This window comes from Rhinoderma darwinii, chromosome 2 (assembly GCF_050947455.1).
Source record: "Rhinoderma darwinii isolate aRhiDar2 chromosome 2, aRhiDar2.hap1, whole genome shotgun sequence".
NCBI classification, from domain to species: domain Eukaryota; kingdom Metazoa; phylum Chordata; class Amphibia; order Anura; family Rhinodermatidae; genus Rhinoderma; species Rhinoderma darwinii.
In genome coordinates, this window is record NC_134688.1 from 433,170,007 (window position 1) to 433,191,893 (window position 21,887).

The 21,887-nt window shown below is 41.6% G+C and overlaps 1 protein-coding gene across 3 annotated transcripts; it reads right to left on the reverse strand.

Annotated features, from left to right (window-relative positions):
- Positions 1 to 1,159: 1,159 nt before the first annotated feature.
- Positions 1,160 to 20,796, reverse strand: ZNHIT3 (zinc finger HIT-type containing 3). Of its 3 annotated transcripts, XM_075850893.1 has the most exons (5): positions 20,638 to 20,793; positions 20,309 to 20,340; positions 11,694 to 11,765; positions 2,255 to 2,320; positions 1,160 to 1,435 (listed from the first exon to the last, which is right to left on the reverse strand). In XM_075850893.1, exons 1-5 carry the CDS (start codon positions 20,706 to 20,708, stop codon positions 1,242 to 1,244), a joined length of 435 nt encoding a protein of 144 aa, XP_075707008.1. In that variant the 5' UTR covers positions 20,709 to 20,793; the 3' UTR covers positions 1,160 to 1,241. The 3 variants fall into 3 exon arrangements, with proteins under 3 accessions (XP_075707008.1, XP_075707009.1, XP_075707010.1); XM_075850894.1 differs by lacking the exon at positions 2,255 to 2,320 and having other exon boundaries at positions 20,638 to 20,796; XM_075850895.1 differs by lacking the exon at positions 11,694 to 11,765 and having other exon boundaries at positions 20,638 to 20,795.
- Between the last annotated feature and the right edge of the window lie 1,091 nt (positions 20,797 to 21,887).

Consider the following 21,887-nt stretch of genomic DNA (forward strand, 5'->3'; position numbering starts at 1 on the left):
TTCACGCTCTTGTGGATTTCGACAGCATGACGCCAACATGCACGTCATAGAGGCCCACGTCACACGCATATCATGTGACCGTGGACGCTGAGACACAGGTGGAGGATTCCCTGCCAGAGGAATCCCTGCGTGCCACGTCACCGCTGCACTAGACAGGAACTCCAGCAGAAGACATATGCCTTTCACCATTGTGGGGGGAATTTTTAGCATCAATTGTGGATACTATATAATTTAGTGACCGACGTAAGAATACACACATTTGCGAGTGCGGCTCCAACTTGAGATTATATACGTATGTATAGATTAAATTCTACTCTTCTCTTTTTTACACTTTAAAATTCGGGATAAATAGCTATTCTTGTATTTGTCAGTATATACTGCTTTTAGGCATTGAATGTATTAATTTCAAATTAGTCATTGTATATCATCGAGGTGCGGCGTTACTTTTTTTTTTTTGGTCATCATTGAGACATTGGTCTCATGCATATTAATATACATTGTAACCGGCCGTGTCCCCCATTGACCTAATACACTGTTAATTTTGATTGTCTCAAGCGTACATGTAATGTCTGTGTACAGCTGTTCTTGGTTTTTTATGGATCAACAATAAAGATATTTGTGGTCTCATGTGACTTTGCCTGCTCATAGGTGTAGATTTTCACATTTCTTATCATAAAAAGATTTCAATTTCTGTCTTTAGGACAGCCAAAGATGCAAATTTATTAAATTTGGCACATTTTGTTCCAACACTATTCTGTATAAGGCCTTGTTCACAGGAATTTTGATCTGCCCGCATGGTTTGCATTTTCCGCAAGTGGCCATTGAGCGCCACGGTAAAAAAATGCAGCGAAAAACGCATTCTCTGCCTCCCATTGAGGTCAATGGGAGGTCAGAGACGTAAAACGCCCGAAGATAGGGCATGGTCGCTTCGTCCCGTGAGCCGGTTTTACCGCTCGCGGGAAAAACGCCTCCGCCTCCCATTGAAATCAACAGTAGTTTTCGTCCTTTTTTGGTGTGTTTTCCAACGTTGCTAAAAAAAAAACTAAAAAAAAAACTAAAAAAAAAAAACTGAACAGGGCCCTACACTAAATTGACGCCATTGTGTCAAGCTTTTTTTTATTCAATTTTTTTAAATTGCTGACAAAAATAGTCATTTTTTTTGATACGTGTTTAGATCAGTTTTTATTAAAAGTATCTCAGCCGCAACAGATTTACAAAATATATATATAATAAACATTAACTCATCGCTTTGGGAAAAGGTTTTCTTTTTCTTCTGCATCTACAAGCGATAGACACTTGTCTGCAAATTCTACAAACAATGGCTCTTGCATGTACTTTTTCAGTGCTTGATCCTTATTCTCTGCCTGGTCCAGTGCCACAAGTAGCTGTTGCAGATGTGTATTCAGTAATACTTCTTTCAGCTCTTCAGATTTGCCTGTAAAATATAAACCCATTACATTAGTTTGAAATGCTAAAGGTGTTTCAGTGCACAGTAATTTGTACGGTCTACACCAGCGACATGAATGGTAGAGTAGCATAGAAACCTGACAGAACATCTTATAGGGTGAGACACTGAGCTTGGGAAAAATCGTTCTAATTTAGTATTTTCATGCGAAAAGCTTTTTAAATGCTGCCAGGACTCCGAGAAAGTCTGGGAGTCCGGCTTCCACTACCCACACACTTAAAACCGATTGTTTTTAGCTGGATCCTGTGTGTCCGAGACACGCAGGACCAGCTTTCAGCCAAGTGGTCAGTCCAGCTGACCTGACTGAATCGGCTTCCATTGAACGATACAGCTTAGTATACTGGATACATACTTCTCGCATAGGCCAGGTTCACATCTGACAGAACGGAGCTCTGACTGACACAAACTGTCGTTTTGATGGGATGAATACTGTAGTCGAATACATTAGTATTGCAGTATATCACGAAAGGGATCCGTCTCCTATGAAGCCCTGTGGGAGGTGTGTGCACGTGTGAACTCAACATTGAAAATGTAATACCAAAAAGGGCAAGCCATAAGGTTATGCAAATCGAGAAAGTAGCGAGGGAGGGGGGGGGGGGGGGTTGGTGTATTTTTCATTCGAGTAAGCGAAGCATTTGTCTATTTATCAACATATCAAATCCTATAAAAGGGAAATACACATTTTTAGTTTCTCGTCCTTCGCTTTAAATCACGGAGTGTGAGCAGAATCTCGATCTGTCCTTGAGAAACAGCCCCACAGAGAGTCAGAAAGAATGGCAATGGCATTACCTAGCAGCATTAGCTTTTGCAATGGAACTGCATCCAAATTATCATCATGTTCCTCAAGTAAATCACCTAGGAAAAAAGGTAAATGGTGTCAACCCACACGTATATACATTAGAAGACAGAGAAACTGAAAACTACAGAGGTAATCTGCAACCAAAAAAAACAGAGAAAAGTTGAGCTTTTGTTTTGTCAGAAGGTGCGGTTTTACATACTGTAAAACTGCGTACTGTACACATGGATGGAGTTTTCCATGCCCCAGCAACATAGGGGAAAAAAAAAAAGTCTGTGCAGATTGTCAAATCTGCAGCTCGTCCATTCTGTTGTGTAAATGTTGCAGATTTTCACACCAGATGAATCTCACATATGTATGAAATATACCGCAATATAGGCATCTGGAATCACTGCAGATTTACCACAAAGTCTGAGGCAGAGACACTCCGCCACCTATGAAACACCCAAAGCAAGCACTACTCAAAACTGCACCTCACATTTTTTTGCCTGGATTCCTTCGCAGGATACAAAGTAGGGCTGCACGATGCATGGAAATATTGATACTATTTCGAGGCCATGCACCCTCAAACGGTTCAAAACCGTTAATTCATGTATTTCGATACTAAGCTGTAGCCAGGGCGGGGCTACGGCTGTGTAATACAGTCATTGCCAAACTCCTGACAAGTGTGCGTGCGCGGGCAGCATGATGTAATGCAGCCGGCGCTACACTAACGAGCTCCGGCACTAACGACGGAACATGGCGGGCGCATTGCAAAAAAACCCATGTTCTGTCATCAGTGCAGGCGCCGTTCATTAGTGCAGTTCTGGCCACATCGCCTTATGCGGACCGCGTGCGCACACTTGTGAGGAGCGGGGCAATGGCTGTATTACAGAAACCTTTCATCTCCACCGCTATTCCCTTGAATGCTGCGATCAAAGCTGACAGCAGCATTCAAAGGGAACGTCCCTTGGACATACCATATAAGGGCAGACAGCCCAGGGTTCATTGAAGGACCCCAGGTTGCGCCTGACCATATTTCTGGTTAGGGCGCACTAAGGTAGATCCTAACAACTGCCTGTGTACTATCAGTACACAGGCTAATGTACTGGCAGAGAGATAGATTGCCGGAAGCAGATGACTCACGTTAAGGAATAGCAGCAATACGGCAGCTCTGCTCCTATTCAAGTGAATAGGAGCAGCGCGGCAGTTTGGCTGCACGGCCATTATGCAACGTACGGAGCCAACTGCTTCCGGTTCCGTACGTTGCACACTGTTCAGCGACATCTGGTGCCAGCCGATCGGCCAGGGGTCCGGTTGTCGGACCCCCACCGGTGATATACTGAAGACCTATCGCTGGATAGGTCATCAGTTCTCCGGTAGTTGACAACCCCTTTAGTAGGAGCTGGTAAAGATTGCAGTGCAGACAATTGCTTGTTCAAGTTCCCTATGGAAGCTTAAAAAAAAAAAAAAAAGTTTGAAACAGTTAGTTTTTTGTAATGTTTTCATATTAAAAGATTAAAAGATTGAAAGATTGAAAGATAAAAAAAAAAAAAAAAAAAAAAAAGCCCTTTTACAGTTCATCCCCTAAAGTAATGTAAAAAAATAATTGGTATTACCGCGCCCATAAAAGTCAGGGTGAACGTTGTAGATAAAATAAAAACGCCAGAATTGCTGTTTTGTGGTCAAAGTAAAAATTGAATTAAAAGTGATCAAAAAGTTGAATGTACCCAAAAATTGTACCAATAAAAAACAAAATTCTCACACTGTTCCATTGACAGAAAAATACAAAAAGTTATGACTCTCTGAATATGGCGACAAAACAAACTGTTCCTTCTTTGTAAACGTAGTACAGAATAAAAAACAAACAAACATATATATATTTGGTATTGCCAGAATCTTATTGCCCTGCACAACAAACGCCATAAAAACGAAACCTCCATTTTTGCCAACATTATGCGAACGCTGTATGCATAACTATCCTTATTACATGTGTTGTATGTTTGGATAAACCTTAACAAAAATCAAACCAAAGAAAATTATGCTGAAAAAAAACGAAACACAAAAAACAAGTGAGGAATCAGTTTTTTTTCCATTCCACTCCACAAAATAATTAGTCTCGCAAAGAACAAGCCCGCATACAGCTATGTAGAATGAAAATTAAAAAAACAAAATGTTATGGCTTTTGGAAAGGAACCTGTCAGCAGATTTAAGGCGGTTTTCCCGGGCAAATACAAGTGTTGGCTCCATTAATACTTAAGTCAGCGTTAAGAACGTGTAGATGGATGCTTTGGCGGTTAGATGTGCAGTTCCGCCCCGTTCCAGCGTTATCAGCACCAGTCACGTGACCAGCAAGCACTGGATTTCTATGCGAGGACACTGAAATGGGCTGGCCATGAAAGGCAAAGCCAGTCCGAAAACCTCCCTCTCCTCTCCATCGTGCCTAAAAACCTCCCTCTCCTTTACATGTTGCCGCTCACAAGCAGGAAGATGTATTTGGCCAGATCATGGTTTGACACGTATGGGGGCATGCTTAGCACGGAGCCATGGAGGAAGGGTGGTCGTTACCACTGACTACCAATGAAGAGTCGTGATTGAGGTAATCATGTGACTAGTGATGATAATGGTGGAATGTCTCAATACGGCACATCTGACAGCCGGAGCGTCCATCTCTATGTAAGGAACGCTGACTTACATATTAAAGGAGCCAAAACTTGTATTTGCCTGGAAAAACTCCTTTAACCCCTTAATGACCGGGCCTGAAAAGACGTTAATGACCAGCTCAATTTTTCTGTTTTTGCCTCTCTGCGCTTCAGCAGCCATAACTTTTTTATTTTTTCATTGACGTGGCTGTATGAGGCCTTGTTTTATGCGAGAAAAATAGTATTTTTTTTCCCCAGTCTGTAGGTAAAAAATTTTTTTTTTACGGCGTTAATATAGGAGAAAGCGATTCTCTGAATTTTTTTTTTGGTTTATTTTTTATCCCGTTCCACGCTAAATAAGCCATTCGATTAATTCTTCAGGTTATTACGGTCGTGTAGATACCTAATATGCATAGGTTTTTTGTTTTTATTTAGTGTATTGGCAATAAAATTTATTTTATGCAAAATAAAGACTCTTTTTGGGACTTTTTTTATTTATTTATTTGTTTTGTTACTTCTTTTTTTTTAATCCCATCAAGGGATAACTTTATTTGTAACTTTATTTTTTACTTGTAATGTATTAGCATACTCCTGTATGCTAATACATTACACTGTGTCACTATAACACAGGCTGCTGATCGGGCAGCACATAGTGTGCCCGAACAGCAGGCACACGGAACAGACAGCCCTGGGGTCCTTTGTAGGTCCCCAGGGCTGACTGCAGAGGGATTCCCCGGTGTTTGATCGCATCACTGGAATCCCGGTGATGCGATCAAAGAGGGGAATTCCCTTTGATCTTGCCGCGGTCACGGACCGCGGTAATCAAAGAGTTAAACAGCTGGGGTTGGAATGTTTGCCGACCCCAGCTGTGTTCAGGAGGCTGCTCTAAGTTTAGGAGCTGTTAGTAACAGCTCCTGCTTAGAGGACGAGCGCTCATCAGCCTAATCTACAGCGACGCCAAAAGACGTCTCTGTAGACTAAGCACCCGCACCGCCTGACGTCAAAAGACAGTGGGCGGTCGGGAAGGTGTTAAAAAGATAATTAAATGAATGCTTTGCTACTGTAGTCTTTGTAAATACCTTTATGGACATGCCCTTGTTGAAATTGGCTGTTGTACTATGTGTGAGAAAAATAAGTTATAACTTGGCGTTTGCCGTATATAAATCCATTGAAAGTAGTCATCTGGGCGGTGCTGGAGGGTCGAAGTGTCATTGTGTGCTGGTTATTATCACGATCTGTATGCCTTGATTGACATCCGCTCGGAAGAGCTAGAGCGGATATTAAATGTATGTGCTGTATATACGATGAGAAACTTTTGTCCAGTTTGTCTTTAACCCCTTCGCGCTCAGCGACGTAATAATCCGTCGCGCTAACTGTATCGTTAGCGCTCAGCGACGGATTATTACGTCGCGGGGATAACGGCCATTTCGGCCGTCCTCCCGACACATACAGGAGCCGTGACGCTGCTGTCTTGTTCAGCAGCTGTCACAGCTCCTACAGCGGGGACCGATCGCTGTGTCCTCGCTGATTAACCCCTTAAAAGCCGTGTTCAATAGTGATCACGGCTTTTTAGGGGTTAAGCTACAATCGCCAGCCTGCTACGCGATAGCGGCTGGCGATGGTGGCTATGGCAACCGGACACCAAACAATGGCGTCCGGCTCTGCCATCGACGGAAGCCTAGTGGGTCCTGACAACGTCAGGACCCACTATGCTTGCTGTCAGTGAGTAGCTGACAGTTCTAATACACTGCACTACACATGTAGTGCAGTTTATTAGAATAGCGATCAGGGCCTCCTGCCCTCAAGTCCCCTAATGGGACAAAGTAATAGTTAAAAAAAAGTTAAAAAAAGATGTGTAAAAATAAGAAAAAAAAAGTTTTAAAAGTATTAAAAGTAAAAATCCCCCCTTTTCCCTTATCAGTCCTTTATTATTAATAAAAATATATAAACAAACAAATAAACTATACATAATTGGTATCGCCGCGTCCGTAACGGCCTGAACTACAAAATTATTTCGTTATTTATCACGCGCGGTGAACGCCGTAAAAGAAAATAATAATAAACCGTACCACAATAACAATTGTTTGGTCACTTCACCTCCCAAAAAATGGAATAAAAAGAGATCAAAAAGTCGCATGTCCCTAAAAATGGTATTGATGGAAACTACAGTTCGTTACGCAAAAAATAAGTCCTCGCACGGCTTTATTGATTGAAAAATAAAAACGTTATGGCTCTTAGAATAAGGAACACAAAAAGTGAATGATTGTTTACAAAACGTATTTTATTGTGCAAACGCCATAAGACATAAAAAAAACCTATAAACATAGGGTATCGCCGTAATCGTATCGCCCCGCAGAATAAAGTGAATGTGTCATTTATAGCGCACGGTGCACGCTGTAAAAAAAAATAGATTAAAAAAACAATAGTAGGATTGCTGTTTTTTAGTCACCACGCCACCTAAAAATAGAATAAAAACTGATCAAAAAGCCGCATGCACCCCATGAAAACTGCAATGAATTCCTCAAGGGGTCTAGTTTTCAAAATGGGGTCACTTTTGGGGGGGTTTCCACTGTTTTGGCACCACAAGACCTCTTCAAAGCGGACATGGTGCCTAATAAAAAGGATGCCTCAAAATCCACTAGGCGCTCCTTTGCTTCGGAGGCCGGTGCTTCAGTCCATTACCGCCCGAGGGCCACATGTGGGATATTTCTCAAAACTGCAGAATCTGGGCGATACGTATTAAGTTGCGTTTCTCTGGTAAAACCTTTTGTGTTATAAAAAAAATGGTATAAAGAGGACTTTCTGACAAAAATTTTTTTTTATTTCACCTCTACTTTGCTCTAAATTCCTGTGAAACACCTAAAGGGTTCATAAACTTTCTAAATGCTGTTGTGAATACTTTGAGGGGTCTAGTTTCTAAAATGGGGTGTTTGATAGGGGTTTCTAATATATAGGTCCATCAAAGCAACTTCAGAACTTAACTGTAACCTAAAAAAAAATAAAAAAATCAGGCAATACTTGGCTTCTTACATCATACTGATAATGAGCCGTGCCCACCCCGAGATAACCCCAGTTTTGACCGTTTGTATAAACGGAGACCCCTATTAGACCGTTTCAGTGCCCGGTTTTCCCAAGCATACACCCCCAAGAAGTGTATTTCTATTAATGAGTCCTTGGTGGATTTTAAAGGGAGGGTTCAATTCCGCGAGTACCTGCCGGGTAAGAGGGCAAGGTATGGCGTGAAGATGTATGAGCTGTGCGAGAGTGCATCAGGGTATACATACAGGTTTAGGATATATGAAGGGAAGGACACCAGTGCTCAGCCCCCAGAATGCCCCCCCTTACTGGGAGTTAATGCAAAAATTGTGTGGGATTTGGTACACCCACTGCTGGACCAGGGTTACCACCTCTACCTGGATAATTTTTATACCGGCGTCCCACTCTTCAACTGCCTCGCTTCCAGTCCTGTGGCATGCGGCACTGCTAGAAGAAATCTGAGAGGCCTCCCTAAGACTCTGCAGGGCAAACAAGAAGGGGTGAGCGCAGGGCACATTCTAGCAGCAACATATTGTGTGTCAAGTACAAGGACAAGAGAGATGTCACACCAGTACCCATGTACCTGTACGAGGTACCAGACTGCATCCTGTACTACAATAGGTACATGGGAGGGGTGGACTTGTCAGATCAAGTCCCGAAGCCCTACAGCGCCATGCGGTGTGGTATAAGAAGCTGGCCGGGCACATCATACAGATGGCATTGTACAATGTGTACGTGCTACGTCGATGTACAGGCCAGAGGGGAACTTTCCTGGAATTTCAAGAGGTGATTATCAAGAACCTAATCTTTAGGGACCAGGAACGGGGGGGCACCCAGTACTTCTGGAAGCGAGGCCACACGCATCGTACCAGGGCAACACTTTCCAGGAGAAGTTCCCCAAACTGGCAAGAAGGGAAAAAGTCAAAAGAGGTGCAAAGTCTGCTATAAGAGGGGTATAAGGGAGGACACAATATATCAATGTAACGCGTGTCCCGAAAAACCAAAGCTCTGTATGAAAGAGTGTTTTAACATTTATCATACATCCCTTGTTTTATAATTTACCCCAATTCTACTTACCCTGATGCACTCCGCACAGCTTATCCCCCCTTATCTTTCCCTTCTGAGCCCTGCTGTGTGCCCAAGCAGCTGATAACAGCCACATTGAGGGTATAGCCATACCCGGGAGAACCCACATTACAGTTTATGGGGTGTATCTCTCCGGTCAAAATGCTCACTACACCTCTAGATGAATGCCTTAAGGGTGTAGTTTTTAAAACGGGGTGACTTCTTGCGGGTTTCAACTGTACTGGGGCTTCTGCATACATGACTTTGCACGAGAAAATCCCCAGTAGGCCAAATGGTGGTCCTTTCGTTCTGAGCCCTCCCATGGGCCCAAACGGCAGTTTATCACCACAAATGGGGTATTGCTGCACTCAGGACAAATTGCGCAACAGAATGGGGTATTTTATTTCTTGTGAAAATAAGAAATTTTCAGCCAAAACTACATATTATTGGAAAAAATTAATTTTGTTTTAATTCCAAGCCCAATTCAAATAAGTTCTGTGAAAAAACTATGGGGTCAAAATGGTCACAACACCCATAAATTAATTCCTTGAGGGGTGTAGTTTCCAAAATGGGGTCACTTCTGGTGGGTTTCCATTGCTTTGATACCTATGGGGCTCTGCAAATGCGACATGGCACCCGAAAACCAAACCAGCAAAATCTGTACTCCAACAAACACATAGCGCTCCTTTCCTTCTGAGCCCTCCCATGGGCCCAAACAGCAGTTTATCGTCACAAATGGGGTATTGCCGCACTCAGGACAAATTGGGCAACAAAATGTAGTATTTTATTTATGGAGACAATAAGAATTTTTGAGCTAAAACGACATATTATTGGAAAAAATATTTTTTTTTTTTAATTCCCAGCCCAATTCAAATAAGTTCTGTGAAGAAACTATGGGGTCTAAATGGTCACAACACCCATAAATGAATTCCTTGAGGGATGTAGTTTCCAAAATGGGGTCAGTTCTAGTGGGTTTCCATTGCTTTGATACCTCTGGGGCTCTGCAAATGCGAGATGGCACCCGAAAACCAAACCAGCAAAATCTGCACTCCAAAGAACACACAGCGCTACTTCACTTCTGAGGCCTCCCATGGGCCCAAACTGCAGTTTATCGCCACAAATGGGGTATTGCTGCACTCAGGAGAAATTGGGCAACAAAATGGGGTATTTTGTTCCCTGTGAAAATAAGAAATTTTGATAAAAAATGACATCTTATTGAAAAAAATGTAATTTTTTTCATTTCACAGCCCAATTCAAATAGGTGCTGTGAAAAAACTGTGCAGTCAAAATTGTAACAACAACCATATTTGAATTCCTTGAGGGGTGTAGTTTCCAAAATGGGGTCACTTCTGTGGGTTTCCATTGCTTTGATACCTCTGGGGCTCTGCAAATGCAACATGGCACCCGAAAACCAATCCAGCAAAATCTGAACTCCAACAAACACATAGCGCTCCTTTCATTCTGAGCCCTCCCATGGGCCCAAACGGCAGTTTATCACCACAAATGGGGTATTGCCGCACTAAGGACAAATTGGGCAACAAAATGGGGTATTTTGTTCCCTGTGAAAATAATACATTTTGATCACAAATGACATCTTATTGGAAAAAATGACATTTTTTTAATTTCACAGCCCAATTCAAATAGGTGCTGTGAAAAAACTGTGCGGTCAAAATGGTAACAACAACCATAAATGAATTCCTTGAGGGGTGTAGTTTCCAAAATGGGGGTCACTATTCTGGGATTCCTACTGTTTTGGCACCTCAACACCTCTTCAAACCTGGCATGCTGCCTAAAATATATTCTAATAAAAAAGAGGACTCAAAATGCACTAGGTGCTTCTTTGCTTCTAGGGCTTGTGTTTTAGTCCACGAGCGCAGTAGAGCCACATGTGGGACATTTCTAAAAACTGCAGAATCTGAACAATACATATTTAGTAGTGTTTCTCTGGTAAAACCTTCTGTGTTACAGAAAAAAAATGAATAAAATTGAAATTCAGCAAGAAAAATGAAATTTGCAAATTTCACCTCCACTTTGCTTTAATTCTTGTGAAATGCCTGAAGGGTTAAAAAAACTTTCTAAATGCTGTTTTGAATACTTTGAGGGGTCTAGTTTTTAAAATGGGGTGTTTTATCAGGGTTTGTAATACATAGGCCCCTCAAAGCCTCTTCAGAACTCAAGAGGTACCTTAAAAAAAAGGATTTTGAAATTTTCTTAAAAATATGAGAAATTGCTGTTTAGGTTCTAAGCCTTGTAACGTCCAAGAAAAATAAAAGAATGTTCAAAAAACGATGCCAATCTAAAGTAGACATATGGGAAATGTGAACTAGTAACTATTTTGGGTGGTATAACCGTCTGTTTTACAAGCAGATGCATTAAAATTCTGAAAAATGCTATTTTTTCCAAATTTTCACTAAATTTTGCAATTTTTCACCAATAAACACTGAATATATCGACCAAATTTTACCACGAACATGAAGCCCAATGTGTCACGAGAAAACAATCTCAGAATCGCTTTGATAGGTTTAAGCATTCCGACGTTATTACCACATAAAGTGAAATATGTCAGATTTGAAAAATGGGCTCTGAGCCTTAAGGCCAAAACTAGGCTGCGTCCTTAAGGGGTTAACCACAATTATATTAATTATGATTATTGTATTTTGCGACAGATCAGTCTTCAAAAAATATATATCACATGGATGATTATTGGTACCTCTTGCTGGCAACACATCTGATAAACCTGTCATGCTTGATGAACGGAGGGCTTCTTTTGGAACACATCCTTCTGTAATACAACATTTAAAAAAAAATTTTTTTTACATCAGTTTGATTTTAGTGCTTTATTAAAAACTTTTAGATTTATTTGTATTTTACTTTTTTTTATTTTTTTACTTTTTCTTCCCTATGGGGCTGCAATTTTTTTTTCCATTTCTGTATGTGTCGATTAACGACACATACAGACATGGAATATGGCAGCTACAGTCCCATAGTGAATGCGAACGGGGCCCGTTCCATCCACTATGGTGTACGCCGGCTGTGTGGGAACGGCGCATGCGCCGCTCCCACACAGTCCAAGTTGAACTGTGCGCCGTCCGGCGCCATTTTCCTGTAGACCGGAAGACGCAGCCGTACAGTAAGATTACTACTTCCGGTCGCGGCTTCTGGACTTGTGCACTTGGAGCGGCGGTAGCAGACGGAGCGGCGGCGACTGGAGCAGGTAAGTGATTTCTATGTATGTTCGTGTTTGTGTACGTTTACTACTGTATGTAAACCTACTACACTGTGTGTTAGCTCAAAAAATGGCGACACACAGTGTAGGAGGTTTGACCGTTCAATCCCCTCGTTTCTCCTGGCACTAGCCAGGATAAAGGAGGGGGGGATTCTGAGAGCTCACTAGAGCGAGTGAGTTTTCCCAAATTTTGCAGCATAAAGCATTGTGGTTGCTTTACCACATGCAATGCTGCAATTTTGGGAATGGCTCCATCTAGTGACCAGCACTGGGAAATATTATAAATTAGAATCTAATTTTGAATATTTCCTGACTCGTGAAAAAAATAAAAAAAATTAGAACAATGTTTAATCACCTATACACTAATTGTTTAACTAAAAAAAAAACATTTTTTTCTAGCAACACATTCCCTTTAAATTCTGCCTCAATGAGGAGCTTAATTAAATGGTTTTCTTTTTTCATCTTAACAAAACAAAACTTTGTAGTTATTTAGATCACCATTTACATAGTCCAATCAGTCTTACTGATGGTGATTTCCAGCTCATGCACATGACTGTATTAGGACTATATTTAGAGCCAAGTATCAGGCCTTTTTCCAGAACGGGTTTCCTGATCTCCCAGGACGGGATGCGATCAGCTCCTTGGCAGTAAATATACAGTTCATGCAAAGAGGTGAAAGATTGATGTTGGTGTGAATGAAGGCCCAACACAAAGTGTAAATCCACCATATACATTTATGACTCACATAAAAATACCATTCAAAAATAATTCTTACAACAGCAGCCCAAAAACTGAATTTATGATCAACATTTATCATACACCCCACACCCCCCCCCCCATAAAATGTAGAAGCATAAACAAAGTCAAGAATTACAGGTTATATTTAGCCATTTCAGGGTTGTTGGGAACAGTACAACGGACAGCCTATCCTTAACCACTTGCAGACTGTCCATAGACAGACGTCCGGGTGGTCCGCAATTAACTCTGCAGAAGGTCCTACAGATTTATACTTTTTTTCCGCTCTGTACCGGCATTTAGATCCAATCAGCATGGTCTCTGGCATGTGATCATTGTGACAACCTATCACAATGAACACAATACTCTACCCGTTCCCCATCCTAGCGCCACCCCCCATGTAACTTCTCCTTCTCGTGGCAGGGAGGGAGAACAATAAGTAATAAAACACTTATTTTTCTCCAATATATTTATATCTATCCCATATATATCTAAACATCTATCTATCTATATTTATATATATATATATATAGCTTTAGGCTGGGGCTACACGGTGACTTTGGCTTTAGAAAATTTGCACTTCAAAAGACAGTTTGCGCACCATTCATTGTAAGCTCCGCCTTGCGTCCAGCGTGTATGAAATACACACATATTTGGTACCGTTGAAGTCAGCAGAAGTTGCCAAATATGTATTCAAGTGTGTTTACCAAGTTGCATGCACCAGATATTTTTAAAAAAAATTAAAAAAAAACAAAAAACTGAATTTACATATACACATTTGAATTTTTTTTATTTCCCCTTTCATATTTTTTCAAAAATCAAATATATCTATTATTTTTTTTCCCACAATATGGAAGCCCAACATGTTCTGAGAAAAACAAGACCAAATACATGTAGGTTTGAAGAGTAATAGGAGAACAATTTGCTTTTAAATTGGCATATGGCTAAAACTTGAAGATGGGCCTGGTCAGGAACTGGTTAACCCCTTAAGGACGCAGCCTTGTTTTGGCCTTAAGGCTCAGAGTCCATTTTTCAAATCTGACATATTTCACTTTATGTGGTAATAACGTCGGAATGCTTAAACCTATCCAAGCGATTCTGAGATTGTTTTCTCGTGACACATTGGGCTTTATGTTAGTGGTAAAATTTGGACGATATATTCAGTGTTTATTGTTGAAAAATTGCAAAATTTAGGGAAAATTTATAAAAAATAGCATTTCAGAATTTAAATGCATCTGCTTGTAAAACAGACGGTTATACCACCCAAAATAGTTACTAGTTCACATTTCCCATATGTCTACTTTAGATTGGCATCGTTTTTTGAACATTATTTTATTTTTCTTGGACGTTACAAGGCTTAGAACATAAACAGTAATTTCTCTTTTTTTTAAGAAAATTTCAAAAGCCTTTTTTTTAAGGTACCTCTTCAGTTCTGAAGTGGCTTTGAGGGGCCTATGTATTAGAAACCCTGATAAATCACCCCATTTTAAAAACTAGACCCCTCAAAGTATTCAAAACAGCATTTAGAAAGTTTTTTAACCCTTCAGGCATTTCACAGGAATTAAAGCAAAGTGGAGGTGAAATTTGCAATTTTCATTTTTCTTGCTGAATTTCAATTTTATTCAATTTTTTTGTGTAACACGGAAGGTTTTACCAGAGAAACACTACTAAATAAGTATTGTCCAGATTCTGCCGTTTTTATAAATGTCCCACATGTGGCTCTAGTGCGCTTGTGGACTAAAACACAAGCCCTAGAAGCAAAGAAGCACCTAGTGCATTTTGAGGCCCCTTTTTTATTAGAATATATTTTAGGCAGCATGCCATGTTTGAAGAGGTGTTGAGGTTCCAAAACCGTAGGAATCCCCCAATAGTGACCCAATTTTGGAAACTACACCCCTCAAGGAATTAATTTATGGCTGTTATCATTTTGACCACACAGTTTTTTCACAGCACCTATTTTAATTGGGCTGTGAAATTAAAAAAATGAAATTTTTTCCAATAAGATGTAATTTATGATCAAAATTTCCTATTTTGACAGGGAACAAAATACCCCATTTTGTTGCCCACTTTGTCCTGAGTGCGGCAATACCCCATTTGTGGCGATAAACTGCCGTTTGGGCCCATGGGAGGGCTCAGAAGGAAAGGAGCGCTATGTGTTTGTTGGAGTCCAGATTTTGCTGGATTGGTTTTCGGGTGCCATGTCGCATTTGCAGAGTCCCAGAGGTATCAAAGCAATGGAAACCCACCAGAAGTAACCCCATTTTGGAAACTACACCCTTCAAACAATTCATTTATGGGTAATGTGACTATTTAGACCCCATAGTTTCTTCACAGAACTTATTTGAATTGGGCTGGGAATTTAAAAAAAAATTATTTTTTCCAATAATATGTCGTTTTAGCTCAAAATTTCTTATTTTCACAAGAAATAAAATACTCAATTTTGTTGCCCAATTTGTCCTGAGTGCAGCAATACCCCATTTGTGGTGATAAACTGCCGTTTGGGCCCATGGGAGGGCTCAGAAAGAAAGGAGTGCTATTTGTTCTTTGGAGTCCAGATTTTGCTGGATTGGCTTTCGGGTGCCATGTCGCATTTGCAGAGCCCCAGAGGTATCAAAGCAATGGAAACCCACCAGTAGTGACCCCATTTTGGAAACTACACCCCTCAAGGAATTCATTTATGGGTGTTGTGACCATTTTGACCCCACAGTTTATTCACAGCACTTATTTGAATTGGGCTGGGAATAAAAACAAAATTATATTTTTTCCAATAATATGTAGTTTTGGCTGAACATTTGTAATTTTCACAAGAAATAAAATACCCCATTCTGTTGCCCAATTTGTCCTGAGTGCGGCAGTACCCCATTTGTGGTGATAAACTGCCGTTTGGGCCCATGGGAGGGCTCAGAAGGAAAGGACCACCATTTGGCCTACTGGGGATTTTTTGGTGCAAAGTCATGTATGCAGTAGCCCGAGGTACCAGTACAGTTGAAACCCCCAAGAAGTGACCCCGTTTTAAAAACTACACCCTTGAGGCATTCATCTAGAGGTGTAGTGAGCATTTTGACCGGAGACCTACACCCCATAAACTGTAATGTGGGTTCTCACAGGTACATCAATACCCTACATGTGGCTGTAATCAGCTGCTTAGGCACGCAGCAGGGCTCAGAGGGGAAAGACGAGGGGGGATAAGCTGTGCCGAGTGCATCAGGGTAAGTAAAACTGGGGTAGATTAAAAATCATGGGATGTATGATAAATTTTGAAGCACTCTTTCATACGGAGCCTTAGTTTTTCGGGACATGTGTCACATTGATATATTGTGTCCTTCCATATCCCCCTCTTATAGCAGACTTTGTACCTCTTTTGACTTTTTTTCTTTCTTGCCAGTTTGGGGAACTTCTCCTGGAAAGTGTTGCCCTGGTACGATGCGTGTGGCCTCGCCTCCAGAAGTACTGGGTGCCCCCCCCCTTCTTGGTCCATAAAAATTAGTTTCTTGATAACCACCTCTTGAAATTCCAGGAAAGTTCCCGTCTGGCCTGTACATCGATGTAGCACGTACGCGTTGTACAATGCCATCTGTATGATGTGCCCAGCCAGCTACTTATACCACACCGCATGGCGCTGTAGGGCTTGATCTGACAAGTCCACCCCTCTCATGTACCTATAGTAGTCCAGGATGCAGTCTGGTTTGGGGGTCTCTGTACTGGTACCTCGTACAGGTACATGGGTACTGGTGTGACATCTCTCTTGTCCTGGGAACTTGAAACACAATATGTTGCTGCTAGATTGTGCCCAGCTCTCACCCCTTCTGAGCGTTTGCCCTGCAGAGTCTTAGGGAGGCCTCTCAGATTTCTTCTAGCAGTGCCGCATGACTTCTGGAAGCGAGGCAGTTGAAGAGTGGGACGCTGGTATAAAAATTATCCAGGTAGAGGTGGTAACCCTGGTCCAGCAGTGGGTGCACCAAATCACACACAATTTTTGCATTAACTCCCAGTAAGGGGGGGCATTCTGGGGGCTGAGCACTGGTGTCCTTCCCTTCATATATCCTAAACCTGTATGTATACCCTGATGCACTCGCAGCTTATACATCTTTACGCCATACCTTGCCCTCTTACCCGGCAGGTACTGGCCGAATTGAACCCTCCCTTTAAAATGTACCAGGGACTCATCAATAGAAATACACTTCTCGGGGGTGTATGCTTGGGAAAACGGGGCACTGAAACGGTCTAATAGGGGTCTCCATTTATACAAACGGTCAAAACTGGGGTCATCTCGGGGTGGGCACGGCTCATTATCAGTATAATGTAAGAAGCGAAGTATTGCCTAATTTATTTATTTTTTTAGGTTACAGTTCAGTTCTGAAGTTGCTTTGAGGGACCCATATATTAGACACCCCAATCAAACACCCCATTTTAGAAACTAGACCCCTCAAAGTATTCACAACAGCATTTAGAAAGTTTATGAAATTTTTAGGTGTTTCACAGGAATTTTGAGCAAAGTAGAGGTGAAATCTACTTTTTTTTTTTGTCAGAAAATCCTCTTTATACCATTTTTTTTTAGAACACAAAAGGTTTTATCAGAGAAACGCAACTCAATATTTATTGCCCAGATTCTGCAGTTTTGAGAAATATCCCACATGTGGCCCTAGTGCGGTAATGGACTGAAGCACCGGCCTCCGAAGCAAAGGAGCACCTAGTGGATTTTGAGCCCTCCTTTTTATTAGGCACCATGTCCGGTTTGAAGAGGTCTTGTGGTGCCAAAACAGTGGAAACCCCCCAAAAGTGACCCCAATTTGGAAACTAGACCCCTTGAGGAATTCATTGTAGTTTTCTTGGAGTGCATGCGACTTTTTGATCAGTTTTTATTCTATTTTTAGGTGGCGTGGTGACTAATAAACAGCAATTCTACTATTGGTTTTTTATTCTATTTTTTTTACAGCGTTCACCGTGCGCTATAAATGACACATTCACTGTATTCTGCGGGGCGATACGAGTACGGCGATACCAGATGTTTATAGTTTTTTTTTTATGTCTTATGGCGTTTGCACAATAAAATAAGTTTTGTAAAAAATCATTCACTTTTTGTGTTAACTTATTCTAAGAGCCATAACGTTTTTATTTTTCCATCAATAAAGCCGTGCGAGCACTTATTTTTTGCGTAACGAACTGTAGTGTCCATCAATACCATTTTTAGGTACATGCGACTTTTTGATCTCTTTTTATTCCATTTTTTGCGAAGTGACCAAAGAATTGTGATTCTGGGACGGTTTATTATTATTTTACGCCGTTCACCGTGCGGGATAAATAATAAAATAATTTTGTCGGTCAGGACGTTACGGACGCGGCAATACCAATTTAGGATAGTTTATTTGTTTATATATTTTTATTAATAATAAATGACTGATAAGGGAAAAAGGGGGATTTTTACTTTTAAATCTTTTAATTTTCTTATTTTTACACATCTTTTTTTAACTTTTTTACTTTGTCCCACTAGGGGACATGAGGGCAGGAGGCCCTGATCGCTATTCTAATACACTGCACTACATGCGTAGTGCAGTGTATTAGAACTGTCAGCTACTCACTGACAGCAAGCATAGTGGGTCCTGACTTCGTCAGGACCCACAAGGCTTCCGTCTATGGCATAGCCGGACGCCATTGTTTGGTGTCCGGTTGCCATAGTCACCATCGCCGGCCGAAATCGTGTAGCAGGCCGGCGATGGCAGCTTAACGCCTAAAAAGCCGTTATCGCTATTGAACACGGCTTTTCAGGGGTTAATCAGCGGGGACACAGCGATCGGTCCCCGCTGTAGGAGCTGTGACAACTGCTGTACGAGACAGCAGCTGTCACAGCTCCTGTATGTGTCGGGAGGACGGCCGAAACGGCCCTTACTCCCGAGACGTACTATTCCGTCATGGAGCGCGAACAGGGCGCTTACCATGACGTAATAGTACGTCAAGGAGCGTTAAGGGGTTAAGCTCCTCTTACACCTGCCAAAAAAAAACACACACACACGTGTAACTGGTATCACCGCATCTGTAAGAACCCAATCACAATACAGGGGCGATGTTAGTAATAAAACTCCACTTTGACAGTAGGTATAAATAAGCCTATTTTTTTTTTAAAGACGACACGATAAAATCGATTCGACTGTATTTTAGCAATTTATGCTTTCCAAGGTCTGTTTTGTTTTTTATTTAAAAAGATAAACAAAAAGGCTTTTATACCGCCTGCCCAAAGTGGAGTTTTATTACTAGCAGCGCCTCCGAAAATCTCACTTTTTTTTCCTACAAGTTTTCTACATACGGACAAGGTATTTGCACTACCGAATGCCCGGAAGAAAGGACGACAGCAGCTATGACATTGTACACGCATCAATAGATGTTGTGCTCTAAGAACAAACACCAAAATGTGAGCTAATGAACCAATGGCTATATGCCAGCTAACCGGTTTTATTTTTAACATATTACACCTTGAACCGGACATCACCAGTATATGATCGATGTGGTTCAGACACCCAGACCCCGCACCGATCAACTGCCGAAGTTTTGAACGTAATGCAGTAATTGGAGCCTGAAGCAGATGGCGTCCGACCACTGCATAGCTGCCGTTCTGCAGAACTGCAACTCGGCTCCTATACACTTGAATAGGAGCGGAGCTGCAGCTCAGCCGCTATGCCGTGACCGGAGTCATTTGCTTCCAGTAACAACTACTGCATAAGGTTCAAAACATCCGTCAGCCGGAGCAGCTGATCGGTGCAGGGTCCAGGTGGTGGACCCACACCGATCATATACTGATGACCTATCTGGTGGATGGGTCATCAGTTATCCGGTTGTGGACGACTCCTTTATAAAAAATGTAAAAAAAAAACACACGACAGAAAATTAAAACAAAAGTAATGACTCCAAATATGGCGACAAAACAAGAATTTTTGATTTTTAAAACAATTATTTTTTCCCCCCTTATAAAAGCAGCAAAACATAAAAGAAAACTATACGACTTTGGGATTACCGTAATCATATTGACCCGCAGAATAAGGTTAACATGTAGTTTTAACCTCACGGTGAACGCCGTAAAACAATGAAGAAATCACTTTTTTTCCATTCCAGGTAAAAAAAAATAATCAGTTTCCCAGTACATTATATGGTACAGTACAAGGTGCACAACCTCTGCTCAAAAAAACCAAGCCCTCATAAAACTAGATCGACGGAAAAATAAAAAAATAAAGGAGTTATAGGTTTTGGAATGTTGGGAGGAAAAAAACAAAACGAAAATGAAACTTCAAAAAACAAATTGCTGCGGAGGGAAGGGGTTAAACACGCAAAGGCAAACTGAAATAGAAATGTAAATTTAAAAAAAACAACATTACCTTTATGTCTCGTACAACATTCAAGAGAGCAACTAAGAAAACAGAAAGAAGAACAGTAAATAGACGGGTCATCAGCATTGCTGAACAGGCTACTATATACAAGTAAATGAGAGAAATGTATAGATCTATACACATGGAAACCATAGCAACAAATGTCCGCTACTATCGTGTAGGAGGGATATAAAGCGAAATTACTACAAACTAGTTCTGGAAAAAGATAAATAAAGCACGGCAGCATCAACGCATTCGCAGACTTGGAAGAGACCAGGCGCGAGGCAAACACCACGAGCATTTCCCGTCACCAATTCACACCTGGACGTAAAACTTACTAACGGAGCCTGCAGCGCGGACAGCGGTACTTGGCAGTTTCCACTGAACACACGCAGCACGAGTCTTCCATATTGACTGGATTGTATCACATCAGGTTCCACAGGAAACACGTGCTCCTCCATCACATAGGACGGCAGCTTCCGCTTCCGGAATAAGAGCGCTAAGCGCTCACTAAACCACGTGACAAGGGTGCGCGCTTCATCAGCACCACTCTCCTGAACAGCTCCATGACGTTATTACATACGGATAGATTTATAGTCTCTGCCTTTTATTACTGGCTCCAAAGTTCAGTTGCCGAGAGTAAGCTGCAGCTGTCCTAAGGAGCTCTGGATGCAAAGACAATGCAGCGTTATTTTTTTACTATTTATTTCATTCAGCCAATATATAGGAGTACAAATAAGTTTCAGTGGTAAAGACCAAATAAATGTGGTTTACTGTGAAAAATAGTGCACTTGTAGGGTCTGGTTATATTAGATAAATATGAACTTAGACATTAGATAAATAGATATAGGGGTCGCAGCGGTAGCAATTGCGATCGACCCCAAAAACTATAAAAAACTATAAAAACTGGGACGTATGTAATAAAACACACGGGCCCCTGTTACTATAGTAACAATATACTTACCCTCGTTCCTGAGCGCAGCAGAGCACCCGGCGTCTCTTCGCGCCATGACGTCACGACGCTGTGCGCTGCGCACAACGTCTTGACGCTGGATGGTGTCAGGACCTCCGCTGCGCCCGACACCGAAGAGGAGGGTAAGTAAAACATTACTGTGTACTGGGGCCCTGTATTTAACCCTACCATGTGGTAGACTTATATACAGGGCCCATCAGGCAGGATCACACATGGACCATGTATCTAAGACTACCATGTGGTAGGCTTAGATACAGGGCCCAGCCGACAGGATCACACATGGTGTGATCCTGTCTGCTGGGCCCTGTATCTAAGCATACCTTGTGGTAGGCTTAGATACTGTGTCCAACAGACAGAATCACACATGGGCCTTGTATCTAAGCCTGCCCTGTGGTAGGCTTAGATACTGGGCCCATCAGGCAAGATCACACATGGGCCAGGTATATAAGCAACCATTTGGTAGGCTTAGATACATGGCACATTATGGGCCATGTATCTAAGCCTATCACATGGTAGGTGTCGATACATGGCCCATGTTTGATCCTGTCTGATGGGCCCTGTATCTAATAAAAGCATAATAGGTTTAGATACAGGGTCCCAGCAGACAGTAATCTT

What these genes read in the sequence shown, in the direction of transcription:
- ZNHIT3 (XM_075850893.1), bottom strand. Translation starts at nt 20,708, where the DNA reads ATGGAAGACTCGTGCTGCGTGTGTTCAGTGGAAACTGCCAAGTACCGC. An exon ending in ATGTTGTACGAGACATAAAG is followed by an intron (nt 11,766 to 20,308) that starts GTAATGTTGTTT and finishes GTTGTATTACAG; the next exon opens with AAGGATGTGTTCCAAAAGAA. An exon ending in AGATGTGTTGCCAGCAAGAG is followed by an intron (nt 2,321 to 11,693) that starts GTACCAATAATC and finishes CTTTTTTCCTAG; the next exon opens with GTGATTTACTTGAGGAACAT.